Source organism: Laccaria bicolor, genomic scaffold, assembly GCF_000143565.1.
Source record: "Laccaria bicolor S238N-H82 LACBIscaffold_47 genomic scaffold, whole genome shotgun sequence".
NCBI lineage: Eukaryota > Fungi > Basidiomycota > Agaricomycetes > Agaricales > Hydnangiaceae > Laccaria > Laccaria bicolor.
Genome location: NW_001889918.1, coordinates 395,559 through 409,405, shown reverse-complemented (window position 1 = coordinate 409,405; position 13,847 = coordinate 395,559). Strand labels below are relative to the sequence as shown.

Below are 13,847 nucleotides of genomic sequence, written 5' to 3'. Positions count from 1 at the left end.
GTGCAAAATAATTGCACAGGTTAGGACTCACCAATGAGACCAATGGGTGTAGTGCATCAGTGCCATAAATCCCTGCCAAAGTGGGCCAGGCATTGACTACAATTGGGGGGGCACATATTTTTTGTGCAAAATAAATGCCATAGGAACATAGTGACTTGGCGCCCATTCACATACACATTCACATTGGGCACACTTGACATTTCATGCAAAAAGATAATGGGTGGAAATACAACTGGAGAATAACAGACACAGATGCATACTTAGTGCAGGTACAAGTGATTTGGCACCCACTCACATTTGGTGAACATTCACATTGGGTGCACTGACATTTTGTGTGCATTCACATTGAGCGCACTCTGACATCTGGTGCCCATTCACATTGGGCACACTCTGACAATTGGTGCCCATTCACATTGGGCGCACTTTTCATGCATTCACATTGGGTACACTCTGATGGGCGCACTCTGACATTTGGTGCCCATTCACATTCCAACATTTCATGCATTCACATTGGGCGCACTCTGATATTTCAGGCATATTCATGTTGGGTGCACTCTGATGGGCATACTCTGACAGTTGGTTCACATTTACATTGGGTGCACTTTTCATGCATTCACATTGGGCACACTGACATTTTGTGCCCATTCACATTCCAACATTTCATACATTCACATTGGGCGCACTGATATTTCGTGCACATTCACATTGGGTGCACTCTGATGGGCACACTCTGGCATTTGGTTCACATTTACATTGGGCGCACTGACATTTGGTGCCCATTCACATTGGGCGCACTTTGATGGGCGCACTCTGACCTTTGGTGCACATTCACATTGGGCACAGCACACTCTGACATTGAAACAATGCTGGATACAGACTATTTGTGACCCTATCAACAGCACAAGGTACATACAGTAGTACTTGAAAGAATTGTGTGCCCTGTGGAGCACAAAATAATTGCACCCCCTGTGGAGTGCAAAAGAATTGCATCCCTTATGGAGCTCAAAATAATTGTCCCCCCCATGGAATGCAAATAATTTCGCCCCTCATGGAGCTCGAGATAATTGCACCCCCTGTAGCGCTCAGAATAATTGCGCCCCCATGGAGCACAAAAGAATTGCGCCTCTTGTGGAGCTTGAAATAATTGCACCTCTAGAGCACAAATAATTGCACCCCCATAGAGTGCAAATAATTGCGCCCCTTGCAGAGCTCAAAATAATTTCGCCTGTAGAGCGCAAAATAATAATGGCATTGGTGCAAAGTGTGGGTTATTTTCAATAGGAGGAGCGCCCATTATTGGCAGGCGCCCACCTGTTCGGCCCAGCCATCACTATGGATGATTTGTTGAGATGTCGGCCGAGTCCGCTGGCCCCATATGGTATGAAGCATTGTCAAGTTCGGTTGGTCCATTTGGTAGGGGCTAGGGTCACTGTCATATGTGGTTCGTGAACGAGAGTTTTCCTGCTCCAGAAAATCAAGCAAAACCGGAATATCCAGTTCTTCTAAAAGGATATCTGCGTGACGGACATTGTTCCTCTGAGGAAATCCACCATCAACGAAAGGAAGAAAACAAAGGGGAAGATGAAAAGACTTGCCTCGATTGATTGGGACGAGCGGGTAGATAACATGAAGAGTACGGTATAATATGAAGAGCAAGTGGTCTCTGTTCTCCAAACCATCCAGGAATGATACATTATAGCAGGGGCCATCTTCAAGTTGACATCCTCATGAGTTTTAGTGGCAAACGTGGTGAAACTCACAACTCATATTGCCATGTGAAGGAATGGCCAACAGCCGGCAAGTCAAAAACATAACTGGATCCTGAGTTGAATGGTAAATTGCTCAGAAAGTATATGCTATAGCTATCGACAGTGGTGCCCTTGCAAATATATATACAAATGTGAATGAATGCGCTTAAGGCAAGGTAAAGGTATTAATTGTCATCACTAGCTGTATAATGGCCAAGTCTATTCTCCGGGATCCATGGTCCATACGTCGGAATGTTTGAAGGCGTTATGAACAATATTCGAGTTTCTCCGTGAAATTTCGGATTGCGTTGGGGACGCTTTTCGGCGCAAGAGCAGGATCCTAGAAGGAAAAAGTGTAATTAAATAAGAATCATATGTTGGGATATTGGTGACTTACACTCTGCAAGCCTTTAGACAGGTTTGTCAGCTTGTGATTATGATGGATGGTTAAATGAGCTCACAACGAGGTTTGATGAGACAAGGACCAAAGGTAAGCCAACACCACGACCACCATGATTCCGGCTTTAGAAAGAAAATGAGGAATTCTGTGACCTCACATGTAACATGAAGGTTCAACCTACCGGAAGAAGCATACGGCAGTTGTTGCATTTGTGAAGGCAATAAAGCCAAACGAAGAGAGACCTGTTGGAGCATTAGACTACCTACACGACAGGTCGATCAACAAAACTTACTCACCTTGACTGATGAAGTACCGTGCAAGAGAGACCTCCCTGTTTTGCGCTTTCCGACATTGCTGCAAAGAGCGTAAGTTTGGAAAGAGCACACTGCGATGAAAAATATTCACAATAAAAACAAAAACGAGAGATATCAAGTCCATCAGCATGGCGGCTAACTGTGAATTCATGTTGATAATCCATGACACCCTTTAACTCAACAGAAGACAAACCATGGAATACTGTCGACATTGAGTAAACTTTGAAGCCATTTGACTTTTAGAAAAAAATACTCACCCCAATTGCGTCAGCCCTGTCCTGATCGCCATAGTTGGGGAAACAGCCAGTTCTACCGATGAGGGTATAGAAGGACGGAGGTATGGGTTTGATGTCAATGCAGAAAGCCCAGATGTCCACAGCAAGTAGGCCTGAGTAACATGTTGCAAGAGGTATCAATACCCATCTATTGCGCCCAGAGAATGCGTAAGCTCTCATCACCATAACAGCTGGATTGAAATAAGATGCTAAATCCTTGGTGAACTTGGCAAGACTCAAACCTTGAGAGAAAAATAGCTAGTAAGTCATATTGTGAATCAGTTTCTTCAACTTACAGCAAATGCGAAGAGACTTACAAATGGTGCAAGTAAAGCATGAATGGGCCATAAGACATATTCGCACACTTCTGAACTGTGATTCCCGATATAGGCCCACATGAATACCGGCCAGAAACAGAGAGGATAATAGCGGCAAAGGAGATATGCAACCTTTATAGAGGACCACCGCGCTTGGTGGATCTGCGCATATGATTAGCCCCTTAATGATACCTAATCATGCAGAAGGAACGTACAAGATTAACCTCCTTATCGAACCTAGGACGAAAATATCAGCGTCCAAGAAATTTGCAGAATGGGAGGGGGATCGAGACATACGACGCGAACCACTCGTAGAGCTGCAAGCCGTACATCGCCGCGATAGCGTAGCGCACCTCTTGAATGGTGTGTACGCCACGTAATATTTCCTCCCACGTAAAGGTCGACATACGACTGCCTTTGCCGAGGTCACCGAGGGCCCAAGCAGAGACCAAGTCGGCTTAGGAGCTCTTAAATGGTCAGATAAGTGATAGCGGAGCCTCTGCGGTTTGTATCGGTGTGAGGGGAGGTGGCAAGGGGAGTGTTGAAGGGCAGAGCCAGCAACACCTGTCCAAACTCAATGCCGCCTAAGTGACGGCATGTGCCAACTGGGGATGTAATTTAATTCAATGGAGATTTGCCACGGGCCCCACGACCCTGCTTCAAGGTGATAGTCTAAATATTTTCAATGGCTCTTGTTCTGATACACCACTTCTCCCTCCTTCGACGAACAACCACTCAAGTACTCACCGTCTACCTGAGGTAGATTATTATCATCTTCTCGCCCGAGAACTTCCCGACGCGGGTTCGAAGCTTCAGACGGCCGACGCTTTTTTATTCACTTACCGCGTTCTTTTCCGCAAAGCCTACTTTTATTAGGTCCTAAGATTAATATCTAATTACTGTAGGCGAACTGCAGGCTGTACAGTCAGACGTCGTGCACTTCAAATGTGGAAAACATAGGGGGTATGTACCGTAGACCAGCCACAAAAACTCCCCCTCTGATTGTCGCCGATCCCATGAGGAGTGGTTGACGGGCAGCGCATAGACTGCTCGCGTTTAGGTTTCCTATTCGTTTGACGGCAAAATCAAGGCGGCGAATGGTTAAATTTCGCAAGATGCGAGGAAGTACGCCAGCATGACGCTCCAGCGACCGAAATCGGACAACGCCCGTCTCTTTCTGCCCCGCGACCCGGTTCTGCGCCCAACTTGACTTGTCCCGTTTGTCAATGGCCTTTTTCTCAACCTCTTTGCGGACCAGCTGCTCGGGGCAGGTCTGAGAGTTTGAGGGGAGTGAGGGAGAGGTGCTTGTAGGGATAGGATTGGCGGGGAGCACCCGTTGTTGAGCCGTCGATGATGGCCTGCGTGGAGGTTAGTGAGGTTCCGGGAGCATTCTGAGGAGACATACGCAGTTGTGGTCGATGATCTCTACGATGACGGCGATCTTTCCGGAGAAGGCGCCGGATTTGAGGAGGACGACTATTCAACGGAATCAGTGACTATTTCTCGAGAAATCTATTTCCACAACGACGTACCTCACCCAACCTCGACGAAGCCCTTGAAATTTGACTCCTAAGGCAAAAACAGTGTCAGACCACGGATCTTCTGACCGCTTTGTAACACAGTCGTCTCCGACAAGGTCAACGTCATCCAACCCCATCCACCCTTTCCACCACATTTTTTCCGTTCTTTCGGGGCATGGAAACCTTGAAAAAGTTCTTTGCATTGAGAAAAGTCGCCGGGTCTTGTTGTCTTGTGGATGGTGGAGGTGGCCGTGATTTTTCGTAAATGAGGTTGGTGAAGATGCGGCCGTACTGCCGAGGGGGGTCAACGAAGGCCGCAGGGATAGGTAAGGGCATATAAAGTCATACCCGTAATTGAACAGCCACACAACATACCGACTGCTTCATGACTAGCCTCTCCGCGTTGTGAAGACACCGTTCATCATGTTGAAATGCGTGAGTTGAGTTGAGGGGTGTATACCGTGCGAGGTGAACTGTTGGATGCACGATCAGGAGCACCGAAGAAAGTTGGTGATAGAGGAGACATACCTTAAACCTCAGCGACAAGATGGTCGCGTACATAAGCCAAAAGGTGGCCACCAGACCCGCGTCTCTCCGATTGCGTTCGATCCCGCATCACTTGAGAGTGGTTGAAGCATAGAAATGTGTTGCACGAGTATGGGTTTCTGACTCGACTCAATTCAAGAGCGACCATAAGTTTTCGAAACACAAAAACCGACATCGTTTGACTAACCGGACGACAGAAAGTTATCAAAAAAACGAGGTTGAATGAGCCCGACAGGACTTGTACTGCCTGAATGTCATATGTTCGTAATGTGAATGAAAGCACAGAAATCAGTGTCCTTTCGACCCGTGTTAGCTTTATCCTCCATGAGAGATTGCACACTCACCCCGAGTTTCGAGCGCAGGAGCTAAGTGACAGGTTCGAGTTCCTGGAAAGGCAGATAGTATGCAAAAGGGAGAATTGAGCTCGTAGAGGAGGCGCGCGAACGGTAGCTAGATTATGGGCATAGAGTTGGCAGAATCGATGGTGGTCGAGGACAACGTTGCTTTGAGTCTGGATAGCTCCCATGTCGGTGTTGGTTCATCACCTACGTGGGCTCGTTTGTGTAAACTCGACGCCTCAGAGTTGCCACGTCATTGACCCTGCAAAACGATAATGTGATTAGCTCAATCTCGTCACCGAAAGCTGGAGGTGTTGGAGTCATACCCAAAGCAAGAGAACGTACAAGATGACTCCCAGCGCTTTACGTATAGGAGGTGGTCCAAGGCGATTAAATGCGCCGTACTGAGTCGAGTGCGTCGGACGTTGATCGTTTTCTGGTCGATCTTAAGCCAAGGCCACAACATAGTTAAGAACAGCAGACTGGTACCGGGGTTTGTGAGCTGCCCCCTAGAAATGAGGACCCTTAGCATGAATTGATCGGTCAAAGACTTGTTCGTACCTGCGATGGACCACTGATTTTGGTTCTTCTCCTCCACAGATACCCTCTCCTCTGCACCTCGTGTAAACCTCATTTCTGCGACAAGTCGTCCTCAGCACATCGTCGTAGAGACCGGAGCTTATCCCTAGTGTGCGTGAACCGAGTCCGAGGGGATGGTACGGTACTAATGAATGCATTGTCAGCAAACTAGAACGTAGAGAGGGATAGAGCGTGGACGTACCGTACAAATCCGTGACGCAATCTTCCGGACTCGTCCTCCAGTACTCAGTCCTCAGCCTATGACTAAAACGCAGTGTATATGCTGCTTGAGATCTGAGAAAGCGTCACAAAGGGAGAAATTATGGGCGGTATGCGTCAGTAAGAGACTTGAGCGGCACTGGATGACTCGTCAGCGAGAAGAGGGCTGAATGGATCTGAGAGACACACACTCGATTACCGTGAATGGTCACACACACACTTACTAAACGATCCGACAGGAAGTCTCTGAGCGCAGTTTTCATCCTCGGCCAAGGGTACTGATTGGTAGAACCTAAAGTAACCTTGTGTTTGTCATCAAGGGCAACGTCAAAGAGACACTCACGAGATCCCTCCTAATAGTGTGATATGTGCAGCCAAAACGCACAACGATCGATGATGGAGCAAAGGGTTCGCCTGAGATGATGGCAGTCGAGGGCAATTTGGAGCATGGGAACCTTCCTTGCACACTTCGGCAAGAAACGGCACTCAGTCACTGTGCTCATATTTTGCTTGAGGGAGGTGGCTGGTTACAATGCGCGCCGGTTGTGGCTGTGATTTCTCGTGAAATTTGCGTTCGTTTGGATGGGAAGACTTTGAGAACAAAATCCATCACTGTCAACAACGACATCAACGGCGGACTCGTCATTGCCGTCGTCGGTGACGAGCTCTCAAAAATATTGACATGGCCTCCAATATCCACCGTAAGCAATATTGATGAACCCCTGATTGACTCTAACCCAACCTCTCCAGGTCATCGGCACAACTTCGCTGGCGTCCGAACGTTGCGTCCAAACATTATTGGTGGCTTGCGCGGTATGGGGTCATCTAGCCGCAGCAAGCGGAGATGCTGTTGCGCAGGTGGGTGGAGTGTCAGATGTCCGACGATTAGTTGAATTGTGCATTGATTGTTGGGTGAGTAGAGTTTGCAGTTGGAGTGATGCGTATGACAATTTATGTAAGTCGTTTCGGGGCTCTCTGTTATGCAAGGGGATGTTAGTAGAGGGAGTAAATGAGGAAGGGAGGGGAGAGGGCTTACTGCTGTCCCCAAAAGCGACTTTGATGTTGATTTTTGATTTGGTAGATTTTGAGGGTGGGGGGAAGGGGAAGAGGCAGAATGTGTTATCCAAGTATATTCGTGTGAGTGTTGCATGTCATGATGTCCGTACCTATCTTCACAAGTCAATTATTTCATTCCTCGTCACTATAGGCAGGTGGAGAAGCTGCTCACAGCTCGACACCACTTTCGTCCACATGTACATCACCGCACCCATGGACCGCAGAGTTGGACGACCACACATACTCTCCAGGGCCAGCGCTAGCGGGTTCCATAAAAGGTTGAAGGTACGGTGCTTTGACGGCATGTCGTAGAGCTTGGCGAACGTTAGTCCATCAAGGAGTAAGTGAGAATCGGGTCGGGATGGTGCCACGCGGTATAAATAGATGATATGAAGAACTTCGAGTAGAGCTGGAGGACTAAGACAATAGAGTGGGTTGGCCACTCCTTGGACACTCTCGCAGAGAGTTCATACAGCGCGGCAAAAACAGCTAGGGTGAGTTTCCTCGCTAAATCCTCTCCAGTGGATAATCAAACTTCTGATCGCGCAAGCTTCGTTCTTCTGTGATTCGCACTCACCCGTTCGTATTTGTGGCGGTTGGCCAACGTTGGAACCCCCAAAATGCGCCGCTTCGTTGTCGATCTCCTTCCATGGAAGAGCTTGCATGACGTGCGCGACATCGTTGATACCATTTACAACACCTCCTTGAATATCTTCGAGTCAAAGGAAAGGGCGTTGTTGGACGGGGATGAAGCTGTTGCAAGGCAGGTCGGGGAAGGAAAGGATATATTGAGCAATCTAAGTACACAATTTTTTTTTCCACCTGCGAGATTCTTTGACTGATTCCATGATAGTGAGAGCCAATATGGACGCATCGGAGGAAGATAAACTTGACGAATCCGGACTTGTTGCGCAAGTCGTGTGCGTATCCCTCATCTTTGCCCCAAAAATTTTGAATGATCGGACCCCTCTCCGTCTGACAAGAGGTTTGACATTTGCTGCAGTAGACACGACGTCAAGCGCTATATCCCGCACGCTGCATTTACTAGCGCAGCACATATAAATTCAAAGAAGTCACGTCATGAGATCACTGAAACCCGTACTAAGACTGGGAGTCTTGCTTACGACGAACTGGTTGCACTCCCATATCTCGATACTGTATGCAGAGAAACTCTTCGCCTTTATCCACCGGTATCGTATCTCTCCAGGAGGTATGTGCTCTCCTTCCGTTGACTTAAAATTTGTCGTTGAACCTTTCTTCTGGGCCCTCATGTAAAATAGGACACGCGAAAACATCATTATGCCTCTCTCGAAACCTTTGAGAGGTCTCGACGGAGAGGACGTGCATGAAATTCTGGTCCCAAACAACACAAACATCATTATATCGACAATCGCTGCCAATCGGAACACAGAAGTATGGGGCTCTGATTCGCTTCAATGGATCCCGGAGAGGTGGCTTGCTCCTCTTCCTTCGTCCGTAACGAACGCGCATGTCCCCGGAGTATATTCGAACCTGTGGGTCATTTTCGGACTTTGACTTTGTATTGAGTATTGACCGCTCACATCTTGAAACGCGTCTTGTTAGGATGTCATTTTTGGGTGGAAGTCGAGCTTGCATGTGCGTCCAATGATTTTCCTCTGTGATTGCTTGACCAAATTACCCCTTAGCGGCTTCAAATTTCTCAACTTGAAATGAGTAAGTCCACCTACTAATACGGCTATTCGCTGCAAAATTATCACTCACCTTTCGTGGCAGAGGTCGTATTGTCACTCTTGATCAAGTCTTTCTGCTTTGCTCCCTCTAACAAGGAGATATACTGGCAAATGACGACTATTGGAACGCCGACCATAGTTGGCGAAGATGGTAAAGTTCAACTCCCACTCCTTGTCAGCAAGGTATAAGCTGCAGAACCACACATTTTCTCAGGCCAAAGTGTACGATGTTACTGTAATACCAACTATTGATTGTCAATCTCACACCTGAGTTCACTTGACTAGGTGCCTGCAATCCCAACATCCCCGGGATAATCGATAATCAGTTACTAATTCTATGTAGTGACGATTGTCTTTTGCAGGTATGTAGTGGATAAATTATAACCCCCTTCCAGCTGCTGCATTTTCCCCCAACTTCTGCGCAAGTACTTCGTCTGGGTCGCAGCCTTTAATCTTTGGGAGCAAGAACGTAACGCCTGGGGTAAAAGAGTCAGGATGTCATTTCGACGCATAGGCGATGGCTTTGGACACACCTGTTCCAATAATACAGCAACCAAAGAGAACTTCATATATGGGCTAAGGCATTAAAGGGGGAGGCAACGTACTCCAAAGAATAGCGTGCGTTCCTGTTCTCTTACTGAGCGTGTTAAACGCTAGTGCATATATGATAGCTCCTATTTTACCACAAGCGGCCGATATTCCATGCACGATACCGAGTTGGGAATACTGAATTAGTGGTTTTGGTCAGTAGATATAAATCAAGAAGACAACGGGGTCACCTTCTGCTGGGTAACACTGTAGGCTTGACGTCAGCTTAGCATGAAACAAAAAGTCAAGGAGATGGACGTATGTCGTACTATAGGTCAAAGAATCGGTCATTAGGGAAATGATGACGCAGCAGGGAAGGAAGAGGCTTACGCGTTGAGCCCGAAGTTAAAGAAGGAAAGCAAAGCACACAATAAATGGTGCCGTACCAAGGGTATAAAACTTTCCAGCCAGGATTCCCACTATCTTCAATCGTCACATATACCGTATAAGCAATCTGAGAAAAGACTCACGGAAGAGGGCGGCCAGCAGAAATCCCTGAACTTGAATCCACTTTCGTCCAAGAATCTCAATTGTCAAAACGGTCGCGTAGTATCCTTTAACAACGATCAACAAAGGCCGCAATATCGTTTGAAGTTGATGAACGTACCGGGGAGCATGGCCAAAGCCATGATGATGATACCACCTGTAGAGATTTTGAAAAATACGTTCCCAAGCCATTCCCTTGTTTCCAGCATATTACATTTGCTGCAAGACAACGTTTAGATTCAAGTTTATGCCATAGAATCTTTACGCAACCACCCGAGGTAAGACTAAATTCAGAGGGTGTAGAGACTCAGAGTGAGGATGTACGAAATGTCAAGAAGGAACCAGCAGACACATGTGCCTATGAGAATCTTGGCGTGTCGCCACTCTGAATGCAACTTTTCCGCTTAGACGAGGATTTTTTACTGTCTTAAACATCATTCAGAATTGGACTTACTTCCGATAAGTTGTCGGGCGGAAGGTACTTGACATGAACAACCTCTCAGTGCAACTTTTCCGCTTAGACAAGGATTCATTACTGTCTTAAACATCATTCAGAATTGGATTTCCGATAATTTGTCAGGCAGAAGGTACCTCACACAGTCTTTTATATCCCTACTAACTTATCACAGGTTCCAATAGTTACAGAACAAGATAGATAGGAGGAGAGTGCGTATACTGAATGGACACTGCCGAGGTAGCGGATGACTGTTTCGAAAATGTAGGCATGGGAGGTTGGCTGAGGACGGGGGTGGGTGAGTTGAGGTCAGGGAGTTGTAAGAAGTGAGAGGAAGGAAGGAGGTAACGAAGAGGGAAGGAAGACAGGAAAGGGGAGAAGTAAAAAGGAAGGAGGGGCAAAGAGAGAAAGTGGGAAGGACATACGGACAGCATAGAGAAAGTAAGATTCCCAACGAACCCAAGGGCATCTTCGAAATCGTCGTGAAGCCCCGTTATGTACATCGTATCAAGGAAGTCGAGGAGCGTTACGCCCCAGCCACTGAATCTGTNTGTATCGGGTTAGGTGGGAAGGAAGACACATCGCAAAAAAGACGCACTTGTCCAAAAAACCCCCGAAACGGCCAACAGCTCATCATGCAGGAAAGCATGGGTCTTATATGTCTTCATATCATGCACAAGCCCTGTCGTGACTTCACCCCTTTTCACTCCCCAGTCAATGGGTCCGTTAAGGTCAAAGTTGACGACATGTCGCGTTTGCCGTGGTTGTCGACGCGGTCAGTCCTATCGAAGCATCTTGTTCAGGCAGGCCATTCGTCCTCATATGTGAGTACCAGCCATGTTCGTATCCCTGTCCCTGTTCCTGTCCATTTCGAAGACCACCCTGCGGCTCAAAAAGCAGCGGCTGTGGGGGACCACGGACACCTAGAGACCAACGGGAACGCGGACAGTGATACAATGCCCAACGCAAGCCAGCGTACGATGGGCCGTCATCCGTAGAAGGAGGAAACAACGGAACAGGGAGTGTGGTGAGAGGGTAACATCGATAATCGAGTTTCGCATGGCTCGGAAGGTTGTTCAATCTGCGAAGGACAGAGGGATATATGCTGTGGATGACATTCCATATTGAGGGATGGTATTCATCCGAGCCAGCGATGATCTGGGACTTTGACACTGGCGAGAGATACGAACTTGTCCGCTTCCCAACGTGAATGAGCAATTTCCCAGCCGTTATGAGAACTGGCATCACGAACAGCAACACTGTTCCTCTCAATGGCCCGTTTCTTCTTCATGAACGCATCTCACCTGGGGGTGAAGTAGGTGAAGGAATATCGATACTGGAAGGCCTCCGTTGATGTTCAAGAATGCGAGTGAAGTTCTCGGTGGGAGGAAATCGAGTGAAGCTTGAATATTTGGACGAAGGAGACAGGCATTGAAGACGCGACTAGATCCGCTACGGCTTCGAACATCCGAGTACCAAACGCGAGAGGGAAAACCGTATTTTGATGCTTCGGATGGTCTGGGACGCGTCCAACCCACTCCTTCTCACTCTCCTCGTCCGACGCATCCTGAATGACATCCACCCTGCGCTCACTCTCCCGATCTTTCTCAGGGAGAGACCCACCTGTCTCCCGCTGCGCTTCCATCCTTTTCCAAAAGTCACCCACGGCCCTCCTTAAACACCGACAACCTTCAAGTCGTGTCGTATCCCTACTCGAGTACTTGTCCCGCCTTGATGACGTACACGAGATAAGTCGTGTGAGTAACAATGGTGGTCCTGTTCTTATGCCACTGCTTGACGGCTTCGAATACGAGACTAGGCGGTAGCGTCCAGCGCGAAAGTCGCCTCATCTGGAAGGGAGTGAGTTAGTAAGGGTCCGCAGAAAAGGAAAGCAGCAAGACATACCAAGTATCAGAACCAAGAACCGAGCACTGGCAATAGCCTCTGCTTCCGCCTAACACTACCAGTGACCAGCGCCCCCACCGAGGAGGGTTTCCTACCCATTTGGCATATCAAGGGCGAACTAATGTATCAGCGCAGCACGGCGCGCATCCTCCGCCTCTTCCTTCGCCATGACGGGCACCCGTTGAACAAGCACACCAACAACGACATTCTCGAATACACCCTCCCGTTCGAGATGGCCACTCCACTCTGTGAGCTTGTCGTCGAGGGAACTGGACGCCGTGCTCGTCGATGGTGATGTGTCCCGCTTGAAGGGTTGTACATGCTCAAGAGGAGCTGAGTGACGATGGATTGGCCGGACGCGGAGGACCCGATAATGAACGTGATTTCGTTTGCAGGGGGGAAGATGCAGAGGTTGGAGAGGACGGGGATGGTAGGACGCGAAGGTACGCGAAGGTGACGTTATGGAGTGCCAGTTCGCCAGAACACCTACTGGCGTGATTTGAAAACTCGGACAAAAAGTGATAAAGGGAAGGCTAACCTTCTGAATTTGGCGATAAGACCACCAGCACCGAACTCGCATGGACGGATAGATTGATTGTCTTGCGGAGTGCCGTGGCTAGGCAACCTAACAAATCGTCCATGGCTTGAGTTGGTGGATTTGGAGTAAGAGGGAATCCTCAAACTCACAGTCACAGCTATCGAGGTATCGATAGACCAGATCTCAAAACGCTCCGCTTAGTGGTTTTGTTTACTTGTGGAGCTTCAGGGTATGCGCAAACAACCTTACCAGGGAGGTATGACTATATATGCAACAAGCGGGAAAGGGCGGGAAGGCAATGCCCGCCCATTGGCTGTGGGAAGTTGTTTGGCCAGCTCCAAAACTAAACAAAATCAGTAAGCGGAGCGTTGTGGATACTGGTCTATCGATACCTCGATAGCTGCAACTCACAGTCAACTGAGGGCTTGGAATCACTTTTGAGATTCCGCCGAAAACCTTAATTCCCGAATGGTCAAACCTCACATGACCTGTGGGAACGACGCCCAAGTCCACACTCACAAACCAGCAACCAAACCACACCTATATCAAACCTATACCATCCCTCTCAGAATCTCGCGCCCGTCAACCCGTCTCAAGTCCAACGCGACAAATCCTGCAACCGAAAATCTGCCCAACGTCGGTATCACAAACAGAAACCCCGACTACGCCAACCACATTCAGCGAGTGTGCGAAAACGATGACTCCAACGCCGAGTGCCCAACCACGCCGTCGACGACAAAAGCTGCCAGCAGTAAAGACAAGAAATTGACCGCCCAACGCGCATGATAGGACTTGGACACTGCCCCATCCCTTCACGCAAGTCCGACACCAACGACGGGTCGGGTGAATCCA

At 48.3% G+C, this 13,847-nt stretch overlaps 8 protein-coding genes across 8 annotated transcripts; 2 read left to right on the top strand and 6 right to left on the bottom strand.

Moving 5' to 3' along the window:
* Window positions 1-1,967: 1,967 nt before the first annotated feature.
* Window positions 1,968-3,461, bottom strand: LACBIDRAFT_310756 (uncharacterized protein; the record flags this gene model as incomplete). The annotated part of the gene is made up of 10 exons (XM_001887678.1): window positions 1,968-2,088; window positions 2,146-2,156; window positions 2,210-2,270; window positions 2,330-2,390; window positions 2,445-2,502; window positions 2,656-2,664; window positions 2,720-2,995; window positions 3,055-3,216; window positions 3,270-3,291; window positions 3,352-3,461. The coding sequence occupies 10 exons, from the start codon at window positions 3,459-3,461 to the stop codon at window positions 1,968-1,970; spliced, it is 891 nt and encodes a 296-aa protein (XP_001887713.1).
* An 831-nt stretch (window positions 3,462-4,292) lies between these two features.
* LACBIDRAFT_239800 (uncharacterized protein) lies at window positions 4,293-4,531 on the bottom strand (the record flags this gene model as incomplete). The annotated part of the gene is made up of 2 exons (XM_001887677.1): window positions 4,293-4,412; window positions 4,460-4,531. Coding segments are annotated over 2 exons (192 nt in total), but the record flags the coding sequence as incomplete, so codon positions are not given.
* Window positions 4,532-5,103: 572 nt separating this feature from the next.
* Window positions 5,104-5,646, bottom strand: LACBIDRAFT_310754 (uncharacterized protein; the record flags this gene model as incomplete). Its single annotated transcript, XM_001887676.1, has 2 exons — window positions 5,104-5,416; window positions 5,465-5,646. The coding sequence occupies 2 exons, from the start codon at window positions 5,644-5,646 to the stop codon at window positions 5,104-5,106; spliced, it is 495 nt and encodes a 164-aa protein (XP_001887711.1).
* A 19-nt stretch (window positions 5,647-5,665) lies between these two features.
* On the bottom strand, window positions 5,666-6,519 carry LACBIDRAFT_310753 (uncharacterized protein; the record flags this gene model as incomplete). Its single annotated transcript, XM_001887675.1, has 5 exons — window positions 5,666-5,720; window positions 5,785-5,967; window positions 6,020-6,182; window positions 6,240-6,331; window positions 6,446-6,519. 5 exons carry the CDS (start codon window positions 6,517-6,519, stop codon window positions 5,666-5,668), a joined length of 567 nt encoding a protein of 188 aa, XP_001887710.1.
* A 419-nt stretch (window positions 6,520-6,938) lies between these two features.
* LACBIDRAFT_333140 (uncharacterized protein) lies at window positions 6,939-7,595 on the top strand (the record flags this gene model as incomplete). Its single annotated transcript, XM_001887750.1, has 5 exons — window positions 6,939-6,957; window positions 7,007-7,114; window positions 7,177-7,248; window positions 7,338-7,393; window positions 7,464-7,595. The coding sequence occupies 5 exons, from the start codon at window positions 6,939-6,941 to the stop codon at window positions 7,593-7,595; spliced, it is 387 nt and encodes a 128-aa protein (XP_001887785.1).
* Window positions 7,596-7,932: 337 nt separating this feature from the next.
* On the top strand, window positions 7,933-9,394 carry LACBIDRAFT_333139 (uncharacterized protein; the record flags this gene model as incomplete). Its single annotated transcript, XM_001887749.1, has 8 exons — window positions 7,933-8,113; window positions 8,166-8,232; window positions 8,319-8,522; window positions 8,593-8,812; window positions 8,897-8,929; window positions 8,980-9,007; window positions 9,068-9,175; window positions 9,387-9,394. 8 exons carry the CDS (start codon window positions 7,933-7,935, stop codon window positions 9,392-9,394), a joined length of 849 nt encoding a protein of 282 aa, XP_001887784.1.
* Window positions 9,395-9,600: 206 nt separating this feature from the next.
* Window positions 9,601-11,055, bottom strand: LACBIDRAFT_394879 (inorganic phosphate transporter; the record flags this gene model as incomplete). The annotated part of the gene is made up of 10 exons (XM_001887674.1): window positions 9,601-9,750; window positions 9,804-9,819; window positions 9,871-9,880; window positions 9,943-10,035; window positions 10,083-10,166; window positions 10,220-10,317; window positions 10,423-10,501; window positions 10,553-10,637; window positions 10,775-10,834; window positions 10,978-11,055. The coding sequence occupies 10 exons, from the start codon at window positions 11,053-11,055 to the stop codon at window positions 9,601-9,603; spliced, it is 753 nt and encodes a 250-aa protein (XP_001887709.1).
* Window positions 11,056-12,575: 1,520 nt separating this feature from the next.
* LACBIDRAFT_310749 (uncharacterized protein) lies at window positions 12,576-13,098 on the bottom strand (the record flags this gene model as incomplete). Its single annotated transcript, XM_001887673.1, has 2 exons — window positions 12,576-12,943; window positions 12,996-13,098. 2 exons carry the CDS (start codon window positions 13,096-13,098, stop codon window positions 12,576-12,578), a joined length of 471 nt encoding a protein of 156 aa, XP_001887708.1.
* Window positions 13,099-13,847: the final 749 nt, after the last annotated feature.